We start from the raw sequence: 24,215 nt of genomic DNA, 5'->3' as shown, positions 1-24,215 counted from the left end.
AGCCAGTCATGCACTAAATGAAAATAAAGCCATTTAACCATGCCTGGTTACCTTTGCACATAGTTTTCCATCACTGCCTATGTAAAATAAATGGGTTTGGAGGTAATAGCATACCATACTGTTTTAGAGAAATATTGTACCTGAAAGTGACTGTGCGATGGAATCAACATTTGGATTTCACAAGTTTGCAGACAGACTGACTACAATGTCCAAAAGCAACCGACATGTTTAAACTAATTCAAGTTTTACAGACAAGGAGCCTGAAAGTTTCTTTGGTTTGGTATTTTTGCATATTGGTTTGAAACTTTTAAAATCCTGCTGAAAAGAAAAATGCCTCAATTTAAAAAAGCCTTTAAAGATTTTGTAATGGTAGGATTGCAAAGTATAAATTATCCAAGCATAGATTGTACCCTGATTACTGGAAATAGATCTTCAGAGGTGCATGTCTGGGAATGGAACAGCTAGTACTGAGTGTCTTAATCACTCTGTTCTCATCCTTGTATATATGACATAGTAAATATCTTCTGTCCTTTCATTCAGATACATGAGAGATTCCTTGCTTATCAGGTCTAGAAATCATCAGCTAGCAGCTGCCTTTAAATTGGTTTTGATCTAGGTACAATGAGAAACCATCCAGAAGCCATACTTACATATTTCCATAAAATTATTTTCTCTCTTTGGTATGTTTAAGTAAATTTTCCTAGCATCTGGATCTTCCCAGAACTGACAACATCTCTAAAATATCTTCAGGAGAAGAGAAAGTACTAGAAAGGTACTCAGAAGTTTATTGTGTTAAACTTTATTGACTTGAAGATTAAAAGTTGACTTGTGTACTGTTAAAACGGTGAGGTTCAGAGAGTAATGTTCTTTTTTTATTTAACCCTTTCCCCTTACCTGTTTACTTTTAATACATTTGCTACTTAGGTGCTGCAAACTAGGGAGAAATCATTGTTTTACAATAGAAATTTTGCAGGTTCTGTTCTGTGCTGGAAAACTATTTAAAAATGATCTAATGTTGACAGAAATGGCTCTGGATGCAGCCTATCTACTGAAATAGCTCAATACAACTGCGTGTGTAAATGTAAGCTATATTTTTAGCTGACGTATTGCTTCACTTGTATCATTATAGACACAATGTTTATAAACTGTCCCATGTTAAAAAGGAAATTGAAGATATCTAAGCAGTACATTCTGACCCGGATTTTATAAGAAAATTTTAAAACTTCTAGTTTTAAAATATGGACTATGATTAGGTAATAGTCTTCTATGGAATGTGTAATAAATATATTGAGCCTTTTCCCACTTCTACTGACAATTAAAGAAAACCTATATTCATGTCATTAGAATCAGTACCTCATTCGTAATCAGATGATAGTACTTACTGAGTGATGATTAAATTGTGATCATTAACTTTTCACCATCTTTTAAAGCCATCTTATTTTGTATTATTTTTCATTTGAAGGTTAGTAATTTTTATTTTTTTTTAGAGAGGAACAGGTTTGCTTCACAAAATAGGTAGTACTAGAAAAATTAATCTGATTTCTTGCCTTCAGGTTTTTGGGGGCAATGCTAACTGTAGCAAACGTAGGTAAATCAGTGATGTAATAGGAAGCTTTGTTCCCAAACAGTGCCAATTTTTATCTTCATTCAACATCTCGTCAAAGCCAAAATGTATAGGTGTATAGTCAGAATATTATGTTAATTAAATATAATTTTACATAATTTAAACATATTCTGTGAATTTCTTACAGGACTGCAATTGATGTTTAATTATATCATCTTAAAGTTTCTCTTAATTTCTATAAATACTACTCATGAATTTTGTCTTTCTTAATAGAAGGACTGGGTAACTTTCATTAGCATAGATTAGCTAGGAAGAGCTTTTTCTTTTCAGATTAAATACTCTTTGGTTTCATTTATATGAATATACTGTCAAAAACTCTGCAGAGGTGATGATATAGTGGTAGTATTCCCTTAAGTGATATTCTTATGTATGTATAAAAGCAAGTTTTTAGTTTACTATGTGTTATTTCAGATACATAGTACAAACATTGCATCACTTTAAGTTCATACTTGAGCAGTATGATTACCCACATTGTTGTTTCTTCTCTTATTAATTGTCCTCTGTAATACAAATTATAGTTCCCATTCTGTAGTTTAGAATATTTAACCACTGTAAGAAGGCTAAAAGAAAGTTCTTGGTTCCTTCTGTTAAGATAGCTTTTACTAAAGCAGCATCATAGGGTAAACTGCTGGACATCTGGTTTAACACCATTCTTTTTTTTTTGTGAGCAGTTAATCTAACTTTTGAGACTTTGTTTCCTCATCTGCCAGAAGGCAACACCGGCATTTACCCTCTTCATTCCTGGGACTAATTATCTGTTCTGCTTCCCTAGTATTAGGCTGTTGTGGCTCCCCTGTTTTCCATTAAGCTGAAACTAGGATAACAAATTGGAGCAAGGTAACTTTGAGCTCTGTAACTATATTAGGAAAGTGCTCAGACTGCAGTGGTTACCAACTTCATCTGAAGCAGTGGGACACTCAAATGAAAGGAGGATATGCCTCCTTTCGGAGTTCACAGGAGTGTCCTTTTGGCTGTGGATGACTCTCTAGGGCCAAAGTATGCCTTTGATGTTCAGCTCCTGAGGTTCCCCTGGGGAATGCAGAACAGCTGTGACACCCTCTTAGAGTGCCACATACACACTCCCAAGATGAGGATGTTGTCATTCCTGTCTTAAGAGCTAGTTGGTACGTGTCTTCACTCACCACCAGTTGGTTTGCATCCTGCTCCTTTTTAGTAGTGCCAAAGGAATGGTGAGGAAGGAAGTCTCTGTACATCCTGTTCCTTTTTCTACAGGCATGTCTGTGACTGGCAAAACATCATGTAGTTGTTTTAGCTCAAGCTGCAGCTGTCACGCTGCAATACTGAACACTTGAGTTAGACCAGTTTGATTGAAAACAACTCTTTAAAAATATTTCATGCAGTCTTAATGAATATCATAGAAGTGAATGACTTACCTGAATTGCACAACTGCAATGGGTATATAATTTGAAAAGAAACATAAGCCAGGACAGAAGATTTTTGGTGTGAGAACTAGCTTGGTTTGGGGGAAGACCAGCCCATCTTGAAGTTAACTGGATGTCTACCACCAGTTTCAGTGAGTAGTAGGTTTGCCTTCGGGAGGGAAGGCGATACATATTTTGCATATGTCAGATGGTGATCACTCATCAGAACTTGTAACTGAGTTGCATGGAAAAGATATTTGCCTCACTGAAAATTCATCTAATGCTAGGACCAAAATAGAAAAGTTCTGGCTTTTTCCAGTTTTGTTCATTTTGAGTGCAGTTTCAGGTAGAGTTTACTATGAAAATAGCATTTTCACATTATATTCACATTATAGAAAATAACACTTTTATAGTGACCTGTTTGTGCTAGTTCTTAAAATTACATTGTTTATTATTTTAATACAAAGTCTGAATCATTACATAATGTATCCAAATTAAAGCTCTTTGCTGAATGATTGCCTAAGCAAAAAGAAATTTCTGGATCCTTTTCCTCTTGGGGTGCACTGTTTTAGTTAGCAGATGTGCTGATGGAGAAAGCAGCAGCTATGATAAAAGGGATTATATAAAAGAGCTCCTGCTGAGAGTCCATGGCACCGTACAGGGTGATACCAAACACTGTATTCCCCAGGGCAGGTACAATAATTAGCTGCAGGACTGGTGCTTGGTCTGAAGGATTAATTAGAACTGGAGGTGGTGTTGGGGGGAGGTAAAGCAGTCATAAAGAGTGTCAGGATCACTCTGGCCAGAAGCCTGTGTGATTTGATGTGAAATAGCAGCAGCTGGCTGTAACCTTAGGAAGTGCAAGTGAACAGCAGGTGGTAATTCCTGTCTGGTTTACCGTGTCTTCACAGGAACATGTAAGCTTGTGCAGCTTGGGTTTATTGGCAGGTCAGAAGGAAAATCCTAAGGACGACTGTGACATTTACTATACTAAGTAAATGCAATAGTAAAAATTGAGTGTATGTAGCATAGTGTAAAACCATAAATGCTGTTGCTCGATTTTATTATACTTGCCATATGACAAGGTTATGATGACCTTATAACATTGACCTCATGTTGATCATTGCACAAAGTGGAATGCACCTGAAAAATCTAGGACTGCTAGTAGGAATCACATCTTTGAAGACTGTGATAATGTATCAGAAGAATTATTTATACTAAGTGAAAAATCATATGATGTTCTGGCATCTTTCAGTTTTCTCTGTATCTGTTGTCTGGGGACAAGTAGGCTTTATCGACATTTCCAGGCAGGTAAGCAGGACAGTGCATTATGAGGGCTGTTAGCCTCCTCCAAGCATCATGTTTTGCTTGGCATTTGGGCAAAAATTGCAGTGACGCATGCAACAAGTGTGCTAATCTGGAAATTGTAACCAGCTAGCATTTCAGGGTGAGCTTGAGTTGCTGTCAGCAGAGGAATTTAGTGGGCCAGTGGTCGCTGTTGATCACTGTAGTGTTTTGTATTCCGTGAGGGCCTCCTAGGGTGTAGGACAAGAGCCCTTCCTATGTGGAGTTCAAGAATCAAACCAAATAAAGAGAAAATAGAGTAGCTTTGAATCCATCATTGAGAACAGCTTTAGATAGAGAAAAAATAAAACAGATCTAAGGGATATTTGGGTTATATTTATAGCAGAGTGACAGGAAAAGAAGAGAACTCATTTTGTGGGGAGGATAGCTCTTTTTATGCCTCTTTCAAAACTCATTGTGTGCCAACATTATCTTTCATGGATGCCAAAAGATGCAGTACCCTCTAAAGCCTCCCACACATGCAAAAACTATGCACCCATTATAGTTTCTTTGCTGGGTTCGATTTAATATTCCTATGTTTCTGGCTCTCTCCAAATATGCGTGTTTTACATATGGAGGGATGATTCAGGTCCAGGCTGGCATTGCATGTCTCTGACCTATGAATCTCAGAATGTATGAGATTATGACTGCTTTAGTCAAAGGAAAGAAAGCTTTGTCCTACTTAGGAACAAGCTGAAAGATGTTACTAAGCTGCTGATGGAAAAATGGAGTTTTCCCATTTTCTCTCATGTTTATGTAGGCAGGAAACTGCAGTACTGATAGCTACTCTTGAACTTGTCTGTGTGGTGTTGGGAAGTACTGAGAATGCTGGGGCTGGACTGAGAAGTGCCCTGTGTGAATGTTTTTGTGTGGAGCTACACAAATCTTTCATTTTGTTCATTTTTTTTCTTGAGAAAAAAAAATCTTTCATGGCAAACCACTATATTTTCTGATTAAACTCCTTTCTTAATTAATGCTCAGCTCTACCTTTTTCAAGGTAGAAGATGAGTTTTGAGTTTCCACTTCTTAAAATGTCAAATTGAATATATACTTCTTCTAGAGGTAACTGAAAATTACTGTGCTGTAATCCTAAAGGCTGAGGAGTAAAAATTAAGTTGTTGAAAGATTTCCTGTTTTTTTCTTTTTTTTTTTTTTTATAAATGAGACTTAAAATGTATTGCTTGCTACTCAGATTTAGACCTTTTGTAGGTTTCTTGTTTGTACTCATTTCCATTACATGGGTATTGTAGCTTTATCTAGAAAAGGAATGGACCATGTGCACAGCAGGGCTAATGAGTCACAGATGTAAAGATTCTGGCAAGTTACTATCTTAATAACTTATATCCCATAATAAGAGAATTGCAAATTTGATACATCTGTTTTCTATATTATGTATCTCTCCTGTCTTAGTACTGTCTCAGAGTGAGTGAGTTTAAATGTTTGGAGTTTTAGCCTTTTTTGGGATTATCTTTGTATTTGTTTCTAAAGATGAGATTTCTGGTCACCAGGCAATGCAGTTAGCCACACCACCATTCAGTAGAACAAAATAAGAAGGCTTTATGGGCTACACTGACAGGGTCTCAGCTTTCTGGTCATTGGTATATATCAGGAATGAAGCTAATGAAGGTGTTAGTGAAAGGACGTCCATGCATCAGAAAGTTACTCCTCCTTTTCTGTAAAGACCCATGCGGTCTTTGTGATCCAGGTATTCTCTGATATGATGCATGTGGTGATGAGTAGAGCTAATATTTACCATCGAGAGAGAACCTGCTGCAGCTGGGAGACCTGGCAGACTGCCGTTGCCTGTGGTGCTCTCCACCAAGCCAGCTGGGCTGCAAAGGGCTCATGCACTGTGGGAACATGGTTTGCCACAGCATAGTCTTCACGCAGGATTTCCTGGAAGCCACCTTGTCTGGCAGGCGGGAGAGGCACAGCTTTCCTTTTTGAAGGCGTCAAGCTGCAACCCTACAGCATAGCGGGGCTGTGCCACCCGTTCTGTGCACATGCTCTCAGAGGTGGCGTGTGTCTGAGCATGCATGTAGGGAGCCTAAAGCTATCAGACTGTATTTTATTCTGTGCTCCTCAGCCTGATGCCTCTTTTCAGACAGTGTGCTATGCTAAAGACAAGGAGAAGACTTGGGGGTTTCTTTCTTTAGGAGTTCACTGCTCAACTCTATAAGGTTTCAGCTTTATCAGAAGCTCTGATTCACACCCTATAAGGCAACACAAGAAAGGTGTTGAACTGAGAGTAAAATTCACCACTTGTATTGTCACAACAGGCCATGATTACCACAGTCCTCTTTTCAAACCAGTAAAGTAGAAGTTCTGCACATGTTGGTAGACTAATATATGAGAAAACATATGTAGCATAAAAAGCTTGAGGGGAGAAATTTTGCCCGGGATGTGAAAAATGCTTCTTTTATGTCTTGAAAGCGTTGATCTTGGCCATTCTGGAATACCCAAGACCTAGCAGTAGATTGTTGTTCAGTGTTTATAATTGTGTATGTACTACCAGTTTATGTGCTGAATGTCATATGTTAAACACAACGTGAGGAGCAAGATTTTTATTATACAAAGCACTTCAAAATCTGCCATCACTGCTGTCAAGTTCTGCATCAATCCAGAGTCCAGGCTTTCTATGTAACTCTCAAATTGCTGTAGCACATTTTACTTGAAAATGGCTCAGTTGTCTGCTGGCTGATAACTTAAAAACTGTCAAATTATCACAACAATTTATTGTAATTTAAAGGAAAGTCACATCTGTGGGAGTGCTCCTTTTAAAATCTCTTGATATTCTCATTGTAAATTAACAGCCTGCATCTGCAGTGTGGTGCAAACCCAACTCTGTTTCCCATATGACAGAGAGGCTATTTCCTGTCAGTAGGCAATGTGGGGTATACTAAACATAGTGTTCGTTCTGTTTGTCTGTTAGTAAGTTGTCTCTGTGATGTCTGTGTTGTGCTGTTTTGGTACTATGTTATGCTGTGTCCCTAGGGTCTGCCAGGCTTCCCCACAGTCGCTGCTCTGCACAGTAATCAGATCCTCACCGTCAAGGTTTGTGGGTGTCACGTACCTGTTCAGTCAGGTCTCTCTGTATCAGCATAGAAGTGCACATGAAAAAATTGTTTTTACCACTGAATGCCAATGAATCCTCTTGGTGGACCTAAGTTAACCCTCACTGCCTTTGCACTGGTATAAGTACTCCTGATGCAGAGCATGGGATCATGCCTATAACTATGCGTAGTGTTAGCCCTGGAAACACCCACATTCCCCATTATCTCAATCAGTATTTTATTTTCAGATTATATTTTTCTGTAGTTCTGCTTCCCTGAGGCATACAGGAGTGTGGAAAATGTCAGTGAACTCCATACTGGTTACATGTAGAGTCAGCTATTTGTGTTAGATAGCAGAGGTTTAATCTGTACATACAGATTTTCTAAAAGCTGCATTTGCAAATTAAGCAGGAAGGATTGAGGCAATCTGGTCAAACTGGAACTTCAGCCCTTATTAAAATGACACCATTCTTCATGGCACAATATGCTGGTTAGAAAATCTGACTGAAAGTTGAACTGGTGCTTTGTCTCTAGAAGCTTTGCTGAAAGAACAACCTGCAAAAATGCTGATCTTCAGAGCCCGCGCAATGAAAAAATAATACATGTGAAGAATTATCACAGGAAATCTGAGGAGGAAAAAAGTTACTCAGTTAACTCGTTATATGTGATTAATTCATGGAGTGGTATGTTCTTTATATTTCTTCAAAAGAGAATGCACAGTTTCTGTGAGGCAGAAGCACCGGTTTATATTATTTTAGTTATTACAAATCTAATGAATATGTCTTTATTTCTTTCTCGGGCCTTCTGATGTCTATTCTTCAATTCTCTCATCTCTGATCTTCAACCTTTGACCTCACCTGCCTGATCAGATGGTGTTTCCTAAAATCAATCATGGGTTTCTCTCAGCTGATCAGCAGCTCATTAAACGCCGCCTCATTAAGGTAGTGCTTCGTCTTACTGGAGTCTGGTTCTTCTTTACATTCAGTTTACTCTTTGCTGTACCTTTTTGTCAGATGCCTTCTTATAGCAGGATGTTCATTTGCAAATGTTTTGGAATGAGGCAACAGTTAACGATATTAGCAATTAGAAGGCTATGGGTAGCTTTGCTAAATGGTCCATATTTAAGATGCAGTTGACTTTTTCCAGATTTTAGCAATGGTATGCTGGAAATGAAATAAGTACCATGTTTTGGTGTCTTTTTTTTTTTTTTTAAGGAGAAAGTAATATGTTTTGGCAACTCTCTTGGAAATTGGCTTTTACAAATTAATAAGGTAAATTAGAAGTAAAAGCCATTAAGAGAGTTAGCCAATAGTCGTTATAAAACAGCTCCTCAGAACAGATGAAAAATTATGTACAACTTAATGAAAAAGCAATTATTTTTCATGCTCATATTTGAAATCTATCCATGCATCATTGATGGGCTTGGAAAATTGCTATGCAAACTATATATTCTTACATGTGACTCTTCTTTTTTACCTCAGCTTTGTTATGGTTATGTGTATCATGAAGCAAACAGCTGCTTATTGAAAATGGTTACTTGTTCTGGAGAACTAGATGAGTAAAATGTTGCAAGGCTACCCCAAATTTTGGCATGTGCTGTGGTAGGACAAGCACTTTAGAATTTGAATGTTCTGCTCTGTAGCTGATTGCCTTGGAAAGATACAACCATCTGGTCTCCAAGGCAAATTCCAGCCTCTGCCATAAGCAGTAAAGAAGCCACTGTCCAACTCATGGCAGCTTCTTCCAGTCTGTCTTGTGATCTTTCTGGGTAAATCAATGTCTTTGTATGGTGGTTGGTGCCTATAAAGCAAACTTGTGATGAGTTTTATGTTGGTTTAGGGGGACCAAGGACAAGCTGGACCCCCTGGACCTCCAGGGCCACCAGGACCCAGAGGACCGCCAGGAGATACCGGCAAAGATGGTCCTCGTGGGATGCCAGGCTTACCGGTGAGTTACTCTGTGGCTGTCATGGTGTCCAAATGCCCCTCAAGTATATGCCAGCTCAGTTTCAAAGATGTTTTCTGAGGTAAGATTGACAAGGAAGTTATATGGAAGCTGAACCACAGACAGAGTTATGGTGTATCTGAGGTCTCCCACATAAAGTGCAAGTTCATTGCAGGGCCAAGAGTAACACCTAGGTTCCTTGCCTTGCTCTCCTGATAGTTTCCCCACACATTCTAAGGTTTCTGTGTTGCTCATTGGTGTAATGTAAGCATTGATAAATGCATGAGAAGGGTCTGCCCCTCCCAAAAGTAGTAAATATTTGTTCTCAGACTTCAAGATAAAGCTGAATTTGAGATGTTGTAGCATGGACAGGCCTGAATTCTCACTTCCTAATGACTTAGCCTCAAAAATAATGGAATTAAAGTAATAAATTGCTAAATGCTGCCCAAAGTATGATGAAGTTTAGAATCAGGTTCTGCCACCTTTACACAAGTATAAATACCATTTTCTTTGGCTCATTTCCTGATCATTAGAACAACCAGCAGAATCCATTGTTGCTGCTAATTGTTGGTTTAGGCACAGTATCTGACCTTCAGCCTTTGGCGCCTTGTAACTTGATGAGTAAACACTTTTTAAACAGATGCATCAATACATGGACTTTTTATTTTCTTTTTTTAAGCAAAATATGAGTATGTTTTTTGTTTTATATTTTGTAGGCTCTTTAATTTTCATTCTTTTGAAAGAAGTAACTCTCTTTTCATCATGAATGCCACTGTGTTATCAGTATGGAAATGGAATCACAGACAGGAAAGGGGCATGGCAACTGAAATACCACATGTACAGCTGCACACACACCCCTCCCAGTGATAAGTACAAACTATGGCTGAGAGGACACATAGGGAACTAGCAAGGTGAGGAACAGCACTGGAAATAGAAACAGATCTTTTTGAAGGAAAAGCATAGCTATTGTGTGGAGCTAGGACAGAAAGCATAAAATTTCCCTGCAGGGCCTTTTTAGGTAAAACCAAGAAAGAAAATACCTAACACTCCTGTTCTGGCGCTACTGAGGTTGCCTCATCTGAAACACTGTTAACTGTACAAATCAATATAACATGATGATCATAATAAGACCCTGCTAAAATTTCCTGTGAAAATCCAGCAAGGCTTGGCTATAAAGACCTACAGTGCTCTAGGGCTGCTGCTGTTGTTAATGTTGCTTTGTTTTGGTTTTTATCACTATTGCCCTTATAAGTTCTAGCTCAAGGTTATGAAATGACATTAAAAGCCTTTTGTTTCCATTGTTGAGCACCTACTCATTTCTTGTTCATCCTGCAGCACGTCAGGCTCTAAGGCCTAATCTCGGTCTCTGTTTTGTCCATTTAATGTGGTAAAATTGACTGCAGTCAGCAGAGTTGCTTCTGCTTTGATATAGTGAGGGTGAGAGTGAAACCAGAATGCATTTCTGACTGCAATGGTGCCATTTTTATAATTCAAGTACAAGAGGCTAGAATCAGCTGGCTTTGTTGATTACAACATGACTGTGTGTTGCTTGGGGTTTTGTGTTATTTTAGCAGAGGGTACATTAGTGTTTCTCATAACAGTTATGCATTTTATGCAATGAGGTCATTCCATTTTATAATAGTTCTGTAGTGATTTTGACTGTAGATGGCAAGAGAGAGTTTCTTTTTATAGGTTTTTAAGCTGTGGCTATCTTAAGCCCCATAGCATTATGGAAAATCAGTTCATAATACTGCTTTAGAATCAGATACAAACAAGCACTCAGATAGAAACCATCCAGATTGCTGACTGCTGTTACCATTCTGCTCCTTGCTATTGTCCTGTACCCTCAGGTTAGTGATCTTGATCCCCAGAAGGTGTTTTTTTCTCCATGGCTGTGTGGTGTGCAGTCAGCAGGAGAGCTGTAAAGCAAAGTTTAGCCAAGAGGTGGTGACAGCTTTGTATCTTTAGAAGGTTTGCATGGACCTTTGAGCTAAAGAGATGAACAACAAAATAGCTGCACTGTGTTATGCATAAGGACATTGCAGCACCACACAGCTGTAAGACGATGTCCTCACAGTGGTCAACCACCACCAGAAGGCAGTCATTTCCTCTTCTGCAGTGTTAGGCAAAGAAGGGATTTCTTTTCCAACCTGTCATTCTCAAGCAAGGAGCTTTACAATAACCAGAGATATAAGATGTACTTGGGCCTCCTGTTTTCCCCCATGCCCATGCACTTGCTATGTATCCTAAGAAAGTCATGCAGCCAAGATATCAAGGCACAGGGAGAAACCCCAGCAACCCCATTACTTCTCTTCCACAGTGTACCAGGGGAGAGGAGCAGCCTGTGTGCCCACGTCTCCATCTCTGTCATCACCACCTTGTATCCCAGAAGTGTACAACCTATTACGAATACTTAAAGCTTCTAGAGATGAGAAAGTGTTGGTTTCTTGGGCAGGAAATCTTGAGCTGAGGAGGTAGAAATGTTAGACATGCTGTTGGACCTATGGCCAGCAGAGAGCACCAAGGAAGGGGTGTTAGAAAGGGTTGCTCAGTCTTCTGCCTAAGCCTTTTTTTGGATGTCCACAGAAGATCCTGTTGGAACCAGAACATACTTGCCTTCTTACAGAGTAATACCTTTGCATCTCACAGACACCAGAACAAAGACTTTGAAACTTTAATGCCTCCAGAAAGAAATAAAAAAAGAACAAGTTTATTTTTTTCCTGTTAATAAGACAATAGAACATGATACAAGCTCTTGAAATTATTTCATCTTTATTTCTCTAAATTTATGGGGATATCTTGATGCTCACTTCAGGCTGTGTAATTGCTGTATCCAGAAGTTAGCAGTGTTTCAGAGAGAGCTGAAAAGCCCAACAAGCTTTGGTAATCAGCCGTCAGAAACCTGTGTATATCTGGTTTCTCCCTCTTGGGTATCTTAGTGTGTTTGAAGATGCTACATACCTTCTTCTGAATGCAATGCACACATAGAATCATAGAATCAGCTAGGTTGGAAAGGACCTTTAAGATCATCAAGTCCAACCATTACTCCAGGACTGCCAAGACCACCACTAAACCATGTCACTAAGTGCCTCGTCTACATGGCGTTGGAAAACTTCAGGGATGGTGATTCCACCACTTCCCCAGGCATCCTGTTCCAATGCCTGATAACCCTTTCTGGGAAGAAATTGCTCCCAATACCCAATATAAACCTCACCTGTCACTGCTTGAGGCCGTTACTTCTTGTCCTATTGCTTGTTACTTGGGAGAAGAAACTGACCCACTCCTCACTACAACCTCCTTTCAGGTAGTTGTAGAAAATGATAAGGTCCCCCCAGGAGCCTTCTCCAGACTAAACAACCCCTGGTTCCCTCAGCCATTCCTCATCACACTTGTGCTCCAGACCCTTCACCAGAGGAGCTATGCTGCTCTTCTCTGGACCCGCTCCTCAATGTCTCCCTTACAGTGAAGGGCCCAGAACTGAGCACAGGATTTGAGGTGCAACCCCACCAGTGACAAGTGCAGGGGTATGATCACTGCCCTGACCCTACTGGCCACACTATTGCTGATACAGACCAGGATGCTGTTGGCCTTCTTGGCTGTCTGGGCACAAGCTGGCTCATGTTCAGCCATCAGTCAGCACCCTCAAGTCCTTTGCAGCTGTCCATCCACTTTTCTCCAAGCCTGTAGGATTGCATGGGGTAACATAGTGTTGCACACGTACCCAGAGAAGCAGTTCTGGTTCTTTTTGGTTGTCAAGAACAACATCATAAGAACAGTTCTCATTGTTTATTTGACAGGTTTTATTTTATGACAAAGCTGCTAAATAAGATCCTGCAACTGTGCTGATACAACAGCATGTGGACTGCCCTATGCTGTATTGTGTTTACAAGGGAGTGATTTAAATGCAGGTCACTGAAATGATGAGGAATCCTATTTTTTGGATGGTTATTTTTAGCCCATATTGTACAGCTGGTATGTTTTACTGTCTTTATAGACAGCTGTATGTTTCATATGGAAGTAAGGAGAGAAAACAGAGTCTTACTTTATGTACAGTTGTGCCCACAGAAAAAGAATATGTTGGAAAAATGATGGGTTACAATTTTGAAAGCCAGTCCAGGTATTTAACACCTGAGTAATTATTGCATGGCTTCAAGATACCAATTTTTATGGGTTTATGGAACATGATAACTTGCAATGGTAATTTATGCCTGCCTATTAAGGTGATGGCACAAAGCACTCATTTTGGAATATGAAAACAGTGGGATTCAACACATGAAAATCAGCTTTCTCTGTGTCCTTTAGCGCCACTGACTGGAATGGAATATTATATTTGGAACTAAGAGACAGTCAGGACATCAATACTTAACTGTTGTGTCAAAAACTGTACAATTACTTGATTGTGAAATAGTACTTTACCTTTTAAAATGTCTGAGATTTGGCCTACCAGTTTAAAAATCAAAAAAGTAATATATGTAACGTACAGTCAGCTGCCACACATGTTTAAGAATGAATTTTTTAAGATACTTTTATTACGTAGAAAATTGAATTCTAGACATGTTACATGACAGGTTACTGAAATTATTCACTCTTTTTTTTTCTTTTTTTTATTTTAAGGGTGAGCCAGGAAAACCAGGAGAACAAGGATTAATAGTAAGTACTCCGCCAGTATGTAACAAATACATGACATGTATACTTTTTTAAAATGTGAAATTCCAAAAAGCTTTAGAGCTGTGTATTTCCTAACCTTCCTTTGTCACAGACTATTTGAAGCCTCATTTGCGAAGAAAACATGAGAAGGACAACCTGCTCTTTTTACATACAGTTGCCTGTCATATAAGGCCATCTTCTTTAAGCTTGTAGTAGAGGGAAATGAAACAGCTAAGGGCAAACAGCAAAGCAAAAAAGTCAAGCCAGGTGTTCCCAGTTCCTGGCCCCCACTTATCACTGTCTCTGAAATTGAGCTGTTTCTACCTTGAGAGCATTGAGCAGCACAAGAACCATCTACTTGTTTTAAGGGCCAAAATCCCAGCTGTCTCTGTGGCAATAGCTCTTGGCTCTTTGCCTGAGGGAACAGTGAAGACACAGCACAGCACTCTAAAACTCTCAGAAGAATGTTCTCCTCTGCTGAGGTTTTGGTTTTTCCCTCTGTGTGTGTGAGAATGTGAAAGAAAACTGAATGCATTTTTTACAAATATTCAGATATGGCAGTAAATGTTTTCTGTTGCATCAGGAACTAATTAACCCTATTCATTTGGAAGCAAATTGAAGTTCCAGTGGTTGTAAATCAGCCTCAGCCACAGGGCAAGGCATGAGAAGTTTCTGCCTGTAACATATTCTCAGAACTCTGAAACATGCAGTGGTTCTTTTCCCTTAAGATCCCCCTAAACACTTATGGTCATTCTTATTTTTATGAGAGATGACAGTACTGTAGCCTGTGGCATGTGGTTTTGATTCCTGAATGCTTCTGAGGAGGAAGATTATATGCTCTGCAATCACTGCAGAGATGATTGCTATCTGTTTGTATCCATGAAGTTTTAAACAGGTGTGATGATCTTTAACCTTGACAAATTGCAAAACATTTTGAATTAACAAAATCCAATATCTTGTGGAAGAAAAAAAAAAAAAAAGATTCTGAGACTCAGAAATACCTGCTGTGATCAGGAAGTTAAAGTCTTTGACTTTTTCATTTCAAGATAATGGTTTAACAAAACCATTCTAGGTTAATTCTGCAGGAAGTCTTTTGTAAGAACTTGCCTTTGTTTCACACCAAGAATCTGAAGTCTGAGTTACTTTCCTATTTCTTCTTCCTGATGAAATTGAAACTGTGAAGCTGATGGGTCCCATAGAGTACTACCGGTCCTGGTGTCCAGTGGGTCCACTTATTGGTGTGTACTGTGGTTTCCTACTTGACCACATGTCCAATGCCCTTTCCAGTAAGAAGCAAGCATTGTGGCATGTATTCTGGTTCTTTGTCCGAGATGGAGGCAAGATACAGCCAAGAAGAGCACCAGATGCTGCAAAACAATCCCTACAATTTGGATATACTTGCTGAAGGTTGTGGAAACTGAAGGCTACTTGTAGCCTACAGGATCACACTCTCCACAGCTTTAAGTTCCATGATGCTGTTCAAGTGAAGAAGAGCTGCAAGCCCGACCTCAAGATTGTAATAATGAGGATAAAAACTTATTAATGAAATATCTCTAGCACTTATATTTGGTAATGATTCTCGGTATTTCTAGGTGAATGTACAGGTTATTGATAGAACTTGTGAACCAACAATGGCACAGCTTGAAATTGCTTAGTCTTCTATTTTCTCTTTTTACAAGAAGTGGATACATTTCTTGAAGAGCACAAGGTAGTAGATAATGAGAAAGCAGTGTTTTCCAGCTTGTGTCTCAGAATGTACCACAAGCTTATTACACATGTTGAGTAATTTGTGACCTACTCAAACAATGTGTGCCTTGATTCACAAAAAGCGAAAATCATTTAAATACATTTGGAGTTCTGGGAATGTTCATGTTTTCCATCCAGTGACATAGGAAAACCAGTGGCTCTAGTGAAGGCAAAGATATGACAATTTTCTCCAAAGGGAAATTTGCTGCCATGTTCTCTGTTTTTAATGAAGTTCTTTGTCAATAAAGAAAAAGAAGATAGTGTTTCGGATGGTGTTGAGAGGACAGTAATAACTTTTCTTACTCTCAAGCAGAAGTTTACTTGGACCATATACAAAGAATAATAATGAGTTCTCTGGTGTGAATCCTGCTTTGGCACAAGAGAGCTCAGACTGTTTTAGGTGCACTGGGGAAATTTGCCTTGAAGACAGGGAATAGCTTTTCTTCTTCCCGATTTCCAACATAAGTGCGTGTGTGGGTTGGGACAGGGTAGTGGGAAGAAAGGTTTAGGAAAGCTAGTTGTTGCTTACAGGGGTCTCTTGTTCCCACTTGAAAATCTTTCCAGATTGTTGGAGTGGGCTTCTATTGCTCTTCTATCCTTGCAGTCAAGACGTTTGCAAGGAGGTTTTGGCTCTATATATTGCTAATTCAGGAAGAATCTGTTTTCTCTTTGAGCCACGAGAGTTCAAGTTCTTTTTAGGTGAGATGGAGGCTTAGGTTTAAGTTTAAAAAGTATTGACTATATGCATCTTTAATGTTATAAAAGAATGTAAGAATGATGAGTTAGTTGTAATTTGTGTCTGATTTCCACGGCACTGGAAAGCCCTGCAGATCTACTTTCTGCAAGAGCTGAAGGTATCGTTCCTCTGTGCAGATAGGATTAAGAGAATTCAGAGGCAGGCCAAGTAGTGGGGTGACCAAAGGGATTAAGTTTTGAAATGTTATGTGGAACCAGCAAAATGTGTTTTATGCAAGAGAGAAGGCCAGCAATTTCCTTAGCTTTTCAGACTTTTCAGTTAAAGTTGTGTTCTGCCTCTCATAATTCATCCTTCTTCCCATGCTATTTGTCTGCTATTCCTCATTATATGCTCTCTTAAATGCCATACACATTTTCCTGTTTTATTTTCTCATTTTCAGAATTAATCATTAATGAATTTATGACTCTTTTCTACCCAAGAGCTAGGATTTCTGGTTGTAGACTATTCATGAGAACTTAAAGTGAGTCAGTGATGGGAAATCTCCAGGGCTGACACTGATAATCTGCATTTTCAGATTCATAAGTTGAAACAGTATAGAAGGTGTGCATGCGGTAATTTTGTTTCTAATTTTCATATGGGAGAGTTTTGGATGCTTTTATATATAAAGTATTTTAAACTAGTGTGTAGTCATAAAAAATTGGAAGATCAAAATTTGCAGTGTTTTCAGCTTCTTGGAAAAGAAGTCAATTTGAACACGTTCAGTGTATGAATCAACCATTTCTTGTCACTTAAAAAACCCCACATATTATTTTATCCTCCAAAATTGGCTGTAAAGACAGGTAAGTAATTTTACAGATGTTTTGCATGAACAGAACACTCCAGAATAACCAGAGAAGTCAGGTAAAGGTGTCTCTTTGCAAAAAATATCTGTACTGTAATGATCAATCCAAATGTAGAGTCCCTCTGCTTTAAAATATAGTTTTCCAAACTAGTAGTTATGTGCCTATACAGTCTTGCTGGGCATCTGTTCAAGAAAATAAGACTTAATGTTACTGCTTTTGCTAGTTATTCAGAACAAAGAGGATGTTATTCCAAAGCGTATTGCTATTTCTGTGAAAGACAGTGGAAACCTTGAAGTTAAGTCTGCAAAATGTCACATCTTTAAAATTAATTAAGGTTAATTTTTCACCTTAGGTTAAAGTAAATAAAACGGACACATAAGGATCAGGCAGAGCTGACTGGGAAGTGCTGCTAAGTTCAATTCAACCTTTTAGGCCAATGGCCAAGACCAGATGCTCAGCTGGTGTGAATCTTCATAGCTTCTCCAGTAACCTACTAATTGTGGTTTTGTTTTCAATGGCCAGAGTTCTCCGGCAGCCTTCTTTGTTTCATTCTGGTAGCATATTCATGGCAAGTTTTATGAGGTGGTGTTCTTATGCTGTTTAGCTGCAAAAGCTTACTAGGAACTAGCAGATGAAATGGAAATTCTCAGCCTGTGCCTGCCACAGAAACTATTCATTTTTTCCCCAATACAATTGCATTGGCCTTGACTTGCAGGAAGTCTCAGGAGCAGTAGTCTTTGCCGTTTTGTAACTTCTGTACTTCAGTAATGGCTGCCACAACAATGACTAAGGCAGTGATAATAAAAAGCTCTGCCTGATCACTAATTAGTACTTACTGCTGCTCTTTTCATCAGTTGGGGTAGATAGCATAGGGGGACACTACTTAATCACAAGTTATGTGAGATTTCCCATTATAGTTAATCTGTTTTCTTAGCTGGTCATTCTTTTATCTAGGTGATTTATCAATACTAAAGCACTGCACATTTCAATACTTCTACTCTAGACATTGCAGTCTATATGAAACACGCCTCAACCGTGCAGGAACACATTTCCAGAATTACATCACATGCTTCCTACACACAGAAAATGGGATCAGTGTGTAGTGCAGGCTCTGCTGAAATGCACATGAATACTTTGTATGAAACCTGTGCTTTCCTTTTCATGTACATCTACTAGTTCAGGTTTCCTTCTTGAGTTCTTTATGCCTTTAAACTGGTAAGAAATCAGTCTGTGGGAATAAGGAAGTGATTGTCCTCCTGTACTCAGCACTGGTGAGACTGCATCTCAAATACTGTTTTCATTTTTGGGCCCCTCACTACAAGAAAGACATTGAGGTGCTGGAACATGTCCAAAGGAGAGCAACAAAGCTAGTGAAAGGTCTAGAGAACCAGTTCTGTGAGGAGCAGCTCAGTGAAGTGGGGTTGTTCAGTCTGGAGAAAAGGAGGCTCAGACATTATTGCCCTCTACAACTACCTGAAAGGAGCATGGAGTGAGGTGGGGGTCTGTCTCTTCTCCCATGTAAGAAGCGTTAGGACAAGAGGGAATTTCCTCAAGCTGCACCTGGGAAATTTAGATTAGATATTAGGAAAAATTCCTTCTCAGAATAGGGTTGTCAGGCACTGGAACAGGCTGCCCAGGGAAGTGGAGGAGTCACCATACCTAGAAGTATTTAAAAGATGTGTAGATGCAGTGCTTAGAGACACAATTTAGTAGCAGACTTGGCAGTGTAAGGTTAATGGTTGGACTTGATGATCTTAAAGGTCTTTTCCAATCTAAACGATTCTATTTTAAGTGTTTAAGGATTGTTATCGGCACCAAAGGGGAAATATGTTATCTCAGTGAGTCTTGAAACTTATTTTGTCCCACAGGAATAAAGACACAATACCTCCTAGAGGCCTTCTCATTACAAAGAGCTTTTACTTTACATAGGAAATATGGAAGTTTAAAAGAAAAACAGGATTTTTTTTTCCCCCAAAGCTTTGGAATAAGAGCTCTTTTGTATGAGTGTATTGCACCATTATGACATATTTTGCTATATAAGTTTTTCAGTGTAAAAAAAAAGAAAATAATTTTTTCATTTTATTTTTGTTAGACATTTTCATTTGGTGCTTGTTCTTACTGTCCATGAACTCTGATACCTTGTAAAACAAATCCTTACTGATGCCTCAGACCTGCAAATTGAAAATACCCAAACATACATATCGTTAAGTGTTTAGCTACTGAGTCACTGAAGTTGAATACAGAACACCTCAAGAGGTTATTGCTAATGTATCACACCCTGAATGTGTGTGCTTTGAAACTGCAGCTTTAACCTTTACAGAGCAGAATTAGTTCTTGTTTTGCAGCTTGCTAAAGCACAAGGAACAGAATAAGCTTAAGAGGAAAATACAACTGTAACATTAGGAGGGAAATCTAGGAAGAATTCTGGACTCAGAACATTTGTTCTAACTACATTTAGGTCAGATTTTTCAGGTTGGTTGGTTGTTTTTTGAGTTGGTTTTTTTTTTTAGTAACAAAAAGGCTCAAGAGGCAATCTCAATTCCTGCGACATAAAAGTAGCAGGTTTAAACTATGAAGGTAGACTTCAGCTGGTCAGTCTGGCCTATATCCCCAGAATAGAACTGGTTAATATATGAAAGTTCATCAGGTAACTGATGCCCAGAACATAAATGTTTGGAGGTTATTTTAATAGTAGTGATGTAGGAAAGCTCTAGTTTGAGCATTAATCCTTAGGGGTTTTTCAAGATGTTAGCTAAACTTGCACCTTTCTCACAGAACAGGATGATTTCTGGTTCATCATCACCATGATGTCAGGCATTGGAAGAAACTTCCTTCTCTTGAAGAAGAGGAAAAAAAATGTATTTGTGGAGCATGTTGTTTTATCCATGGTTCCTTACCCAGCAGGCCACTCTTACTTGCCAGCATCCTCTTGATTTGTGTATCTCATTTTTAATCTATTTCAGTTTTCTTGGAGACTTTTTGCAAGCAATGTTTAAGAAATAGATTGTTCTTCATTGCAGTACTACTGGTGTCCTCAGCTTCCAGCAAATCTAAGGATTAGAATTCAGGTACTTACTGAAAAGATGACCTGATTTAAATAGCAGGTTTTTTGAAAATGCAGTGAGCTAGGGGCATTTTTCTCTAGTCTAAAAAAGCAGATGTTTACTTGTTGTTCTGATCACCACCAGTAAATTTTCAAGAAGCGACACTCATCTATGTTGCTACAAGTTTTGATGCATAGCTGGTGTAAGAATCCACATTTAAAAAGACAGGTGTTTCAACCACATCAGTAGATCCAGGACCCAGAATTACGACCACTGGAGCTTTTCCATTTTAGCAGTTTAAACTTCTATCAGAGCAGTGTTCCAACAAGCCATGCATCTACCAGCAGGGCAGGATTCCACTTAATTTCAAACTACATTAAGAATAAAATTGGCCATGCATTTTGAAGCAGAAATACTTTTTTTTTTCTTTTTTTAATATTTGCAGTTCTGATATCAATTGTTCTTTTATTCTTTCATACATCAGAAAGATTTGGATTCTTCAAGTTTTGGTTTTTGGTTTGCACCTTTGTGGACTGCACCTTCATGAATTCACCTTGCTTTGTATAGCACCAGCACCCACAGATTGCACCAGCATCCGTAGTAGGAACATGGGGAAGAATGTGTAAGAACTGTGATGGACATGGTCTGGCTCTTACCAAAAAAGACTGTGAAAATGTCAAAGACATGGTTGGCTAATCTATTTCCCTCCTGTTTCCACTCTCCACTGTGCCCACAACCAACCTGGGTACTTCAGAGAAGCCAAATGAGAAATGGGTCCTATTAATATCAATGAGACTTTGATGCCTGTATGACATTAAGCAGTTAAGCTTTCCTGAATTGAGATATCTCTTCCTGCCTTCCAAAGTCATGGTGATTCTTTACTCCCCAGGTGCATTCGTAATGATTTCTGAAGTTAATTCTTAATTATTTTTCTCTTAACTTGCAAATGATGGCAAAGATCATGTGTTGGGTAAAAAACAGTAATGCATGCTGATACCTAGAAAGTGAGATTATGAGGTTTATGCTTCTTTCTATCTTCAAAATAAACTTTTTGCATAAACTTTGTTTTTATGCTGCTGGACAGATTTATTACTGTGGATGCACAGCTGGCTGTTAGCTGGTATCAGATAGAGAAAAACCACTGTCACCTTAATGCTGACAGACTTGTCAGTACTAGAAGAAACAGATGGGTTGGAAGAGAAAAAATTAGAAGGGGAAAATTTGAGTCTTACAGTTAGTAGTTAGATCAGTTCCAAAAGAGAAAAGATCCATTGTGCATTTTGAGCATAAAGTTTTACTTTTCCTTGATGTATAAAACATCAGCCGGTTTCAGTCCAGTATCAGAATGCTTACACAATAAGACAGTTTTAATTGGTCATTTCAGTTTAAATTGGCTAGAGTTATGATTTTAATTGAATTGTTTTCCCTTTGCAGGGACCTCAGGGGCCTCCAGGACAAAAGGTATAGTATAAACAACAATCCTGTGAAAGTGATTATTCCTGCTGGTGCCAAATTGCAAGCAGAAAAGGTGAATAGAATTAGCTACTGTACACTGCATTGAATCAGTTAGTTTAGGCTCTGAATTTTGTTTTTGCAAAATGCTGCCATATAACGTGATTTCTCATTTCCCCCAGCGTAGCAAGTCCAAGCAATGCAGAGCAGACCGTTTTCAATCTATCTACTTAACTTTCAGGTGAAAAGGTGGCTATAGTTTTCTTATTTGTGCACTGGTACAACTAGGAAACCAATGTTAAAATGTTGTGAACGGTGGGGAGATAGAGTTTCTGATTAAATGCATGCCCTTACTCAAGTAGATCAGTGCCATATGACTAAAGAATTGACCACCAGAAACAAAGGACATAGGTGTTGCTGATAAATGGGGCTTGGCTGATGGTGTTCAGGTGGTCTGCCAGTATCTTCCTGTTCCTTCAGTAACCTGAGACCTGACTTCCTAGGAATGCTGTCAGCATTATTTACACTCATTAAACCTGACTGCCTCAGTTTGATGTAGTGAGTTTAGGATTTATGGAATTACACCATTAAAACAGTCCTAGATATATCAGCAATAACACCTAGTAAGTGCCACTTTTCCAGCATCTCACCCACACACCACCAAGGCAAGTAATTTTCTAGTTGATTTCAAAAGATTAATAAATTGTATGGAAGATATTTAATAAAACAGGCTTGAAATGTATAAAGAATAAAAAAGAAAGAGGAAATGAATAAGTAGTATTAACACATGTAAGAAGGATTCCACCTCTTTCTTCTTCTAAGGTAATGTTCTTTAAGGTGAAGATTTGTTTGCATCTGTTCAAATGGAACTTTTTGAACAAAATAAAGAAAACCTCACTGATATGTAAAAATGTAATCCCAAAACATATAAATTCATGGAAAGCATATAAATTTGTGGAAATTTGTCAGCTGTGGGCTGTGCAGAACTTGCAGGCTGAAGGAGAGGACTACCCTTCATGTTTCACAATGCAGGAATACGGCATTTTAAACTGTGCTGATTTCTAAGTTGCCATTTAATATTATGCTATCAGATTCTAGGAGGAGGGTATTTCACATGTACAGCATCAGCAAAACTCATCTGCTGATTAGGTTTTGAATATCTGATAACTTGCCAGAATCAGCTTTATTTACACTCCCTAACATCCTATGTCTCATAAGAAAAATCAACAGCTATAAAATACTGTCACAGAGAGCAGGAACTGTTATAAATATGATAGTTTATTGAGGCTGCTGGTTAATGCCCTCCTGAACTTTGTCTTCTAGTTCTCTGAAAAAGTTACAGAAAGATGTGGAAATGTCCGCTAGGAACCCTTGGTAGTCATGACCATGCATCCAGCAAAAAGAGGCAACACAAATGCTAAAATGGAAGCTTTGGCAGTAACGGGAGAGCATTCTGGGTCATGGAGATGCAGTGGGATGCCACAGTATTATTTCTTACTGATTTATAGCTCTGTTATGAGCTGGAGCCCCTTGGGCATTCAAATGTTGGAGTTTTTTCAAGACCCTCATGAGTTGCTTCTTTTTCTTTTTTTCTCAGGATTTCTCAACTCTATTCATTGGCAAACATGTGCATCCATTCTGGGTACATGCTTCTGGGTGTTGGTGCCCTTTGACTAATCCATTTCTAGTGAAACCTCCAACCAATATGAATAGACGGGGAAATGTCACGCACTGATTTTTTTTGGGATAAAATAAAAAAGAAATAAAGCAGGGCATAAAGGGATTCACAGGGTGCTTATTTGTCTTAAGGTTCTCATGAAACTGCACACTTCACTGTTGACAGAGCCTACGCTTTTCCCAGTCCCCTGTTCTCTTTTTAGGCTGCCAGCCTTTCAAATACAGCTATCACACTTTTGTATCCTATTAAGTTGTTTATAAATGAAAAATAATGCTCTCAGTTTCCTTGCTGAGCATCACCATTATTATACAACAAGAGGATAATGTTGGATAAGCACACATAGTGTTCCTGCTTTCTTCATGCCTCCGGTTTTCAATGAACACCCGTAACAAGTCACACAAGTTCCTTCAGAAAAATTGTCCACCATGTAGAAACTTCTAGTGTGATTGCTTTGTTAAAAGATCCCTCAGATGTTACAAGTCCGTATTAATCTTTCCTCTTTGCTCCTTGTGTTGGCTTTTAAATTTTTATTGCAATAATACTGATGTGATTTAAAAGGGTATCTTGCACTGTCTTGTTGCAGATCATCTCTTAAAAGCCTTAAGCTAGATTGGCGCTACCAGTTATTGAGCTTGAAACGTCTGTCTTGAAGCATGAATAATTTTGTTCAGGTGGTATGTTTGTTTGTGTAGGATCAGTCTCAAAATTTATCAAAAGCATTAAATAGAATTGCATTTTAATTCTTACATTTCTTGTGAAGCA

At 38.6% G+C, this 24,215-nt stretch overlaps 1 protein-coding gene and 1 long non-coding RNA gene across 2 annotated transcripts in view; one reads left to right on the top strand and one right to left on the bottom strand.

Annotated features, from left to right (window-relative positions):
• The window catches only part of COL25A1 (collagen type XXV alpha 1 chain), a 308,091-nt gene that overhangs the window by 213,553 nt on the left and 70,323 nt on the right, over positions 1-24,215 (top strand). Inside the window, exons 8-11 of the mRNA XM_061355191.1 lie at positions 8,273-8,344; positions 9,243-9,350; positions 13,962-13,997; positions 21,758-21,784. Coding sequence (XP_061211175.1) covers positions 8,273-8,344; positions 9,243-9,350; positions 13,962-13,997; positions 21,758-21,784 — 243 coding nt within the window. The remainder of the gene's footprint in view (positions 1-8,272; positions 8,345-9,242; positions 9,351-13,961; positions 13,998-21,757; positions 21,785-24,215) is intronic.
• LOC133213161 (uncharacterized) overlaps positions 6,417-24,215 on the bottom strand; it is a 403,544-nt gene continuing 385,745 nt past the window's right edge. Inside the window, exon 3 of the long non-coding RNA XR_009725712.1 lies at positions 6,417-6,431. This is a non-coding gene — a long non-coding RNA (uncharacterized LOC133213161). The remainder of the gene's footprint in view (positions 6,432-24,215) is intronic.

This window comes from Neopsephotus bourkii, unplaced genomic scaffold (assembly GCF_033783945.1).
Source record: "Neopsephotus bourkii isolate Nb327-2 ecotype Australia unplaced genomic scaffold, CSIRO-AGI_Nbou_v1 NB_787, whole genome shotgun sequence".
Classification (NCBI taxonomy): Eukaryota; Metazoa; Chordata; class Aves; order Psittaciformes; family Psittacidae; genus Neopsephotus; species Neopsephotus bourkii.
This window is presented reverse-complemented; position numbering and strand designations above follow the sequence as displayed.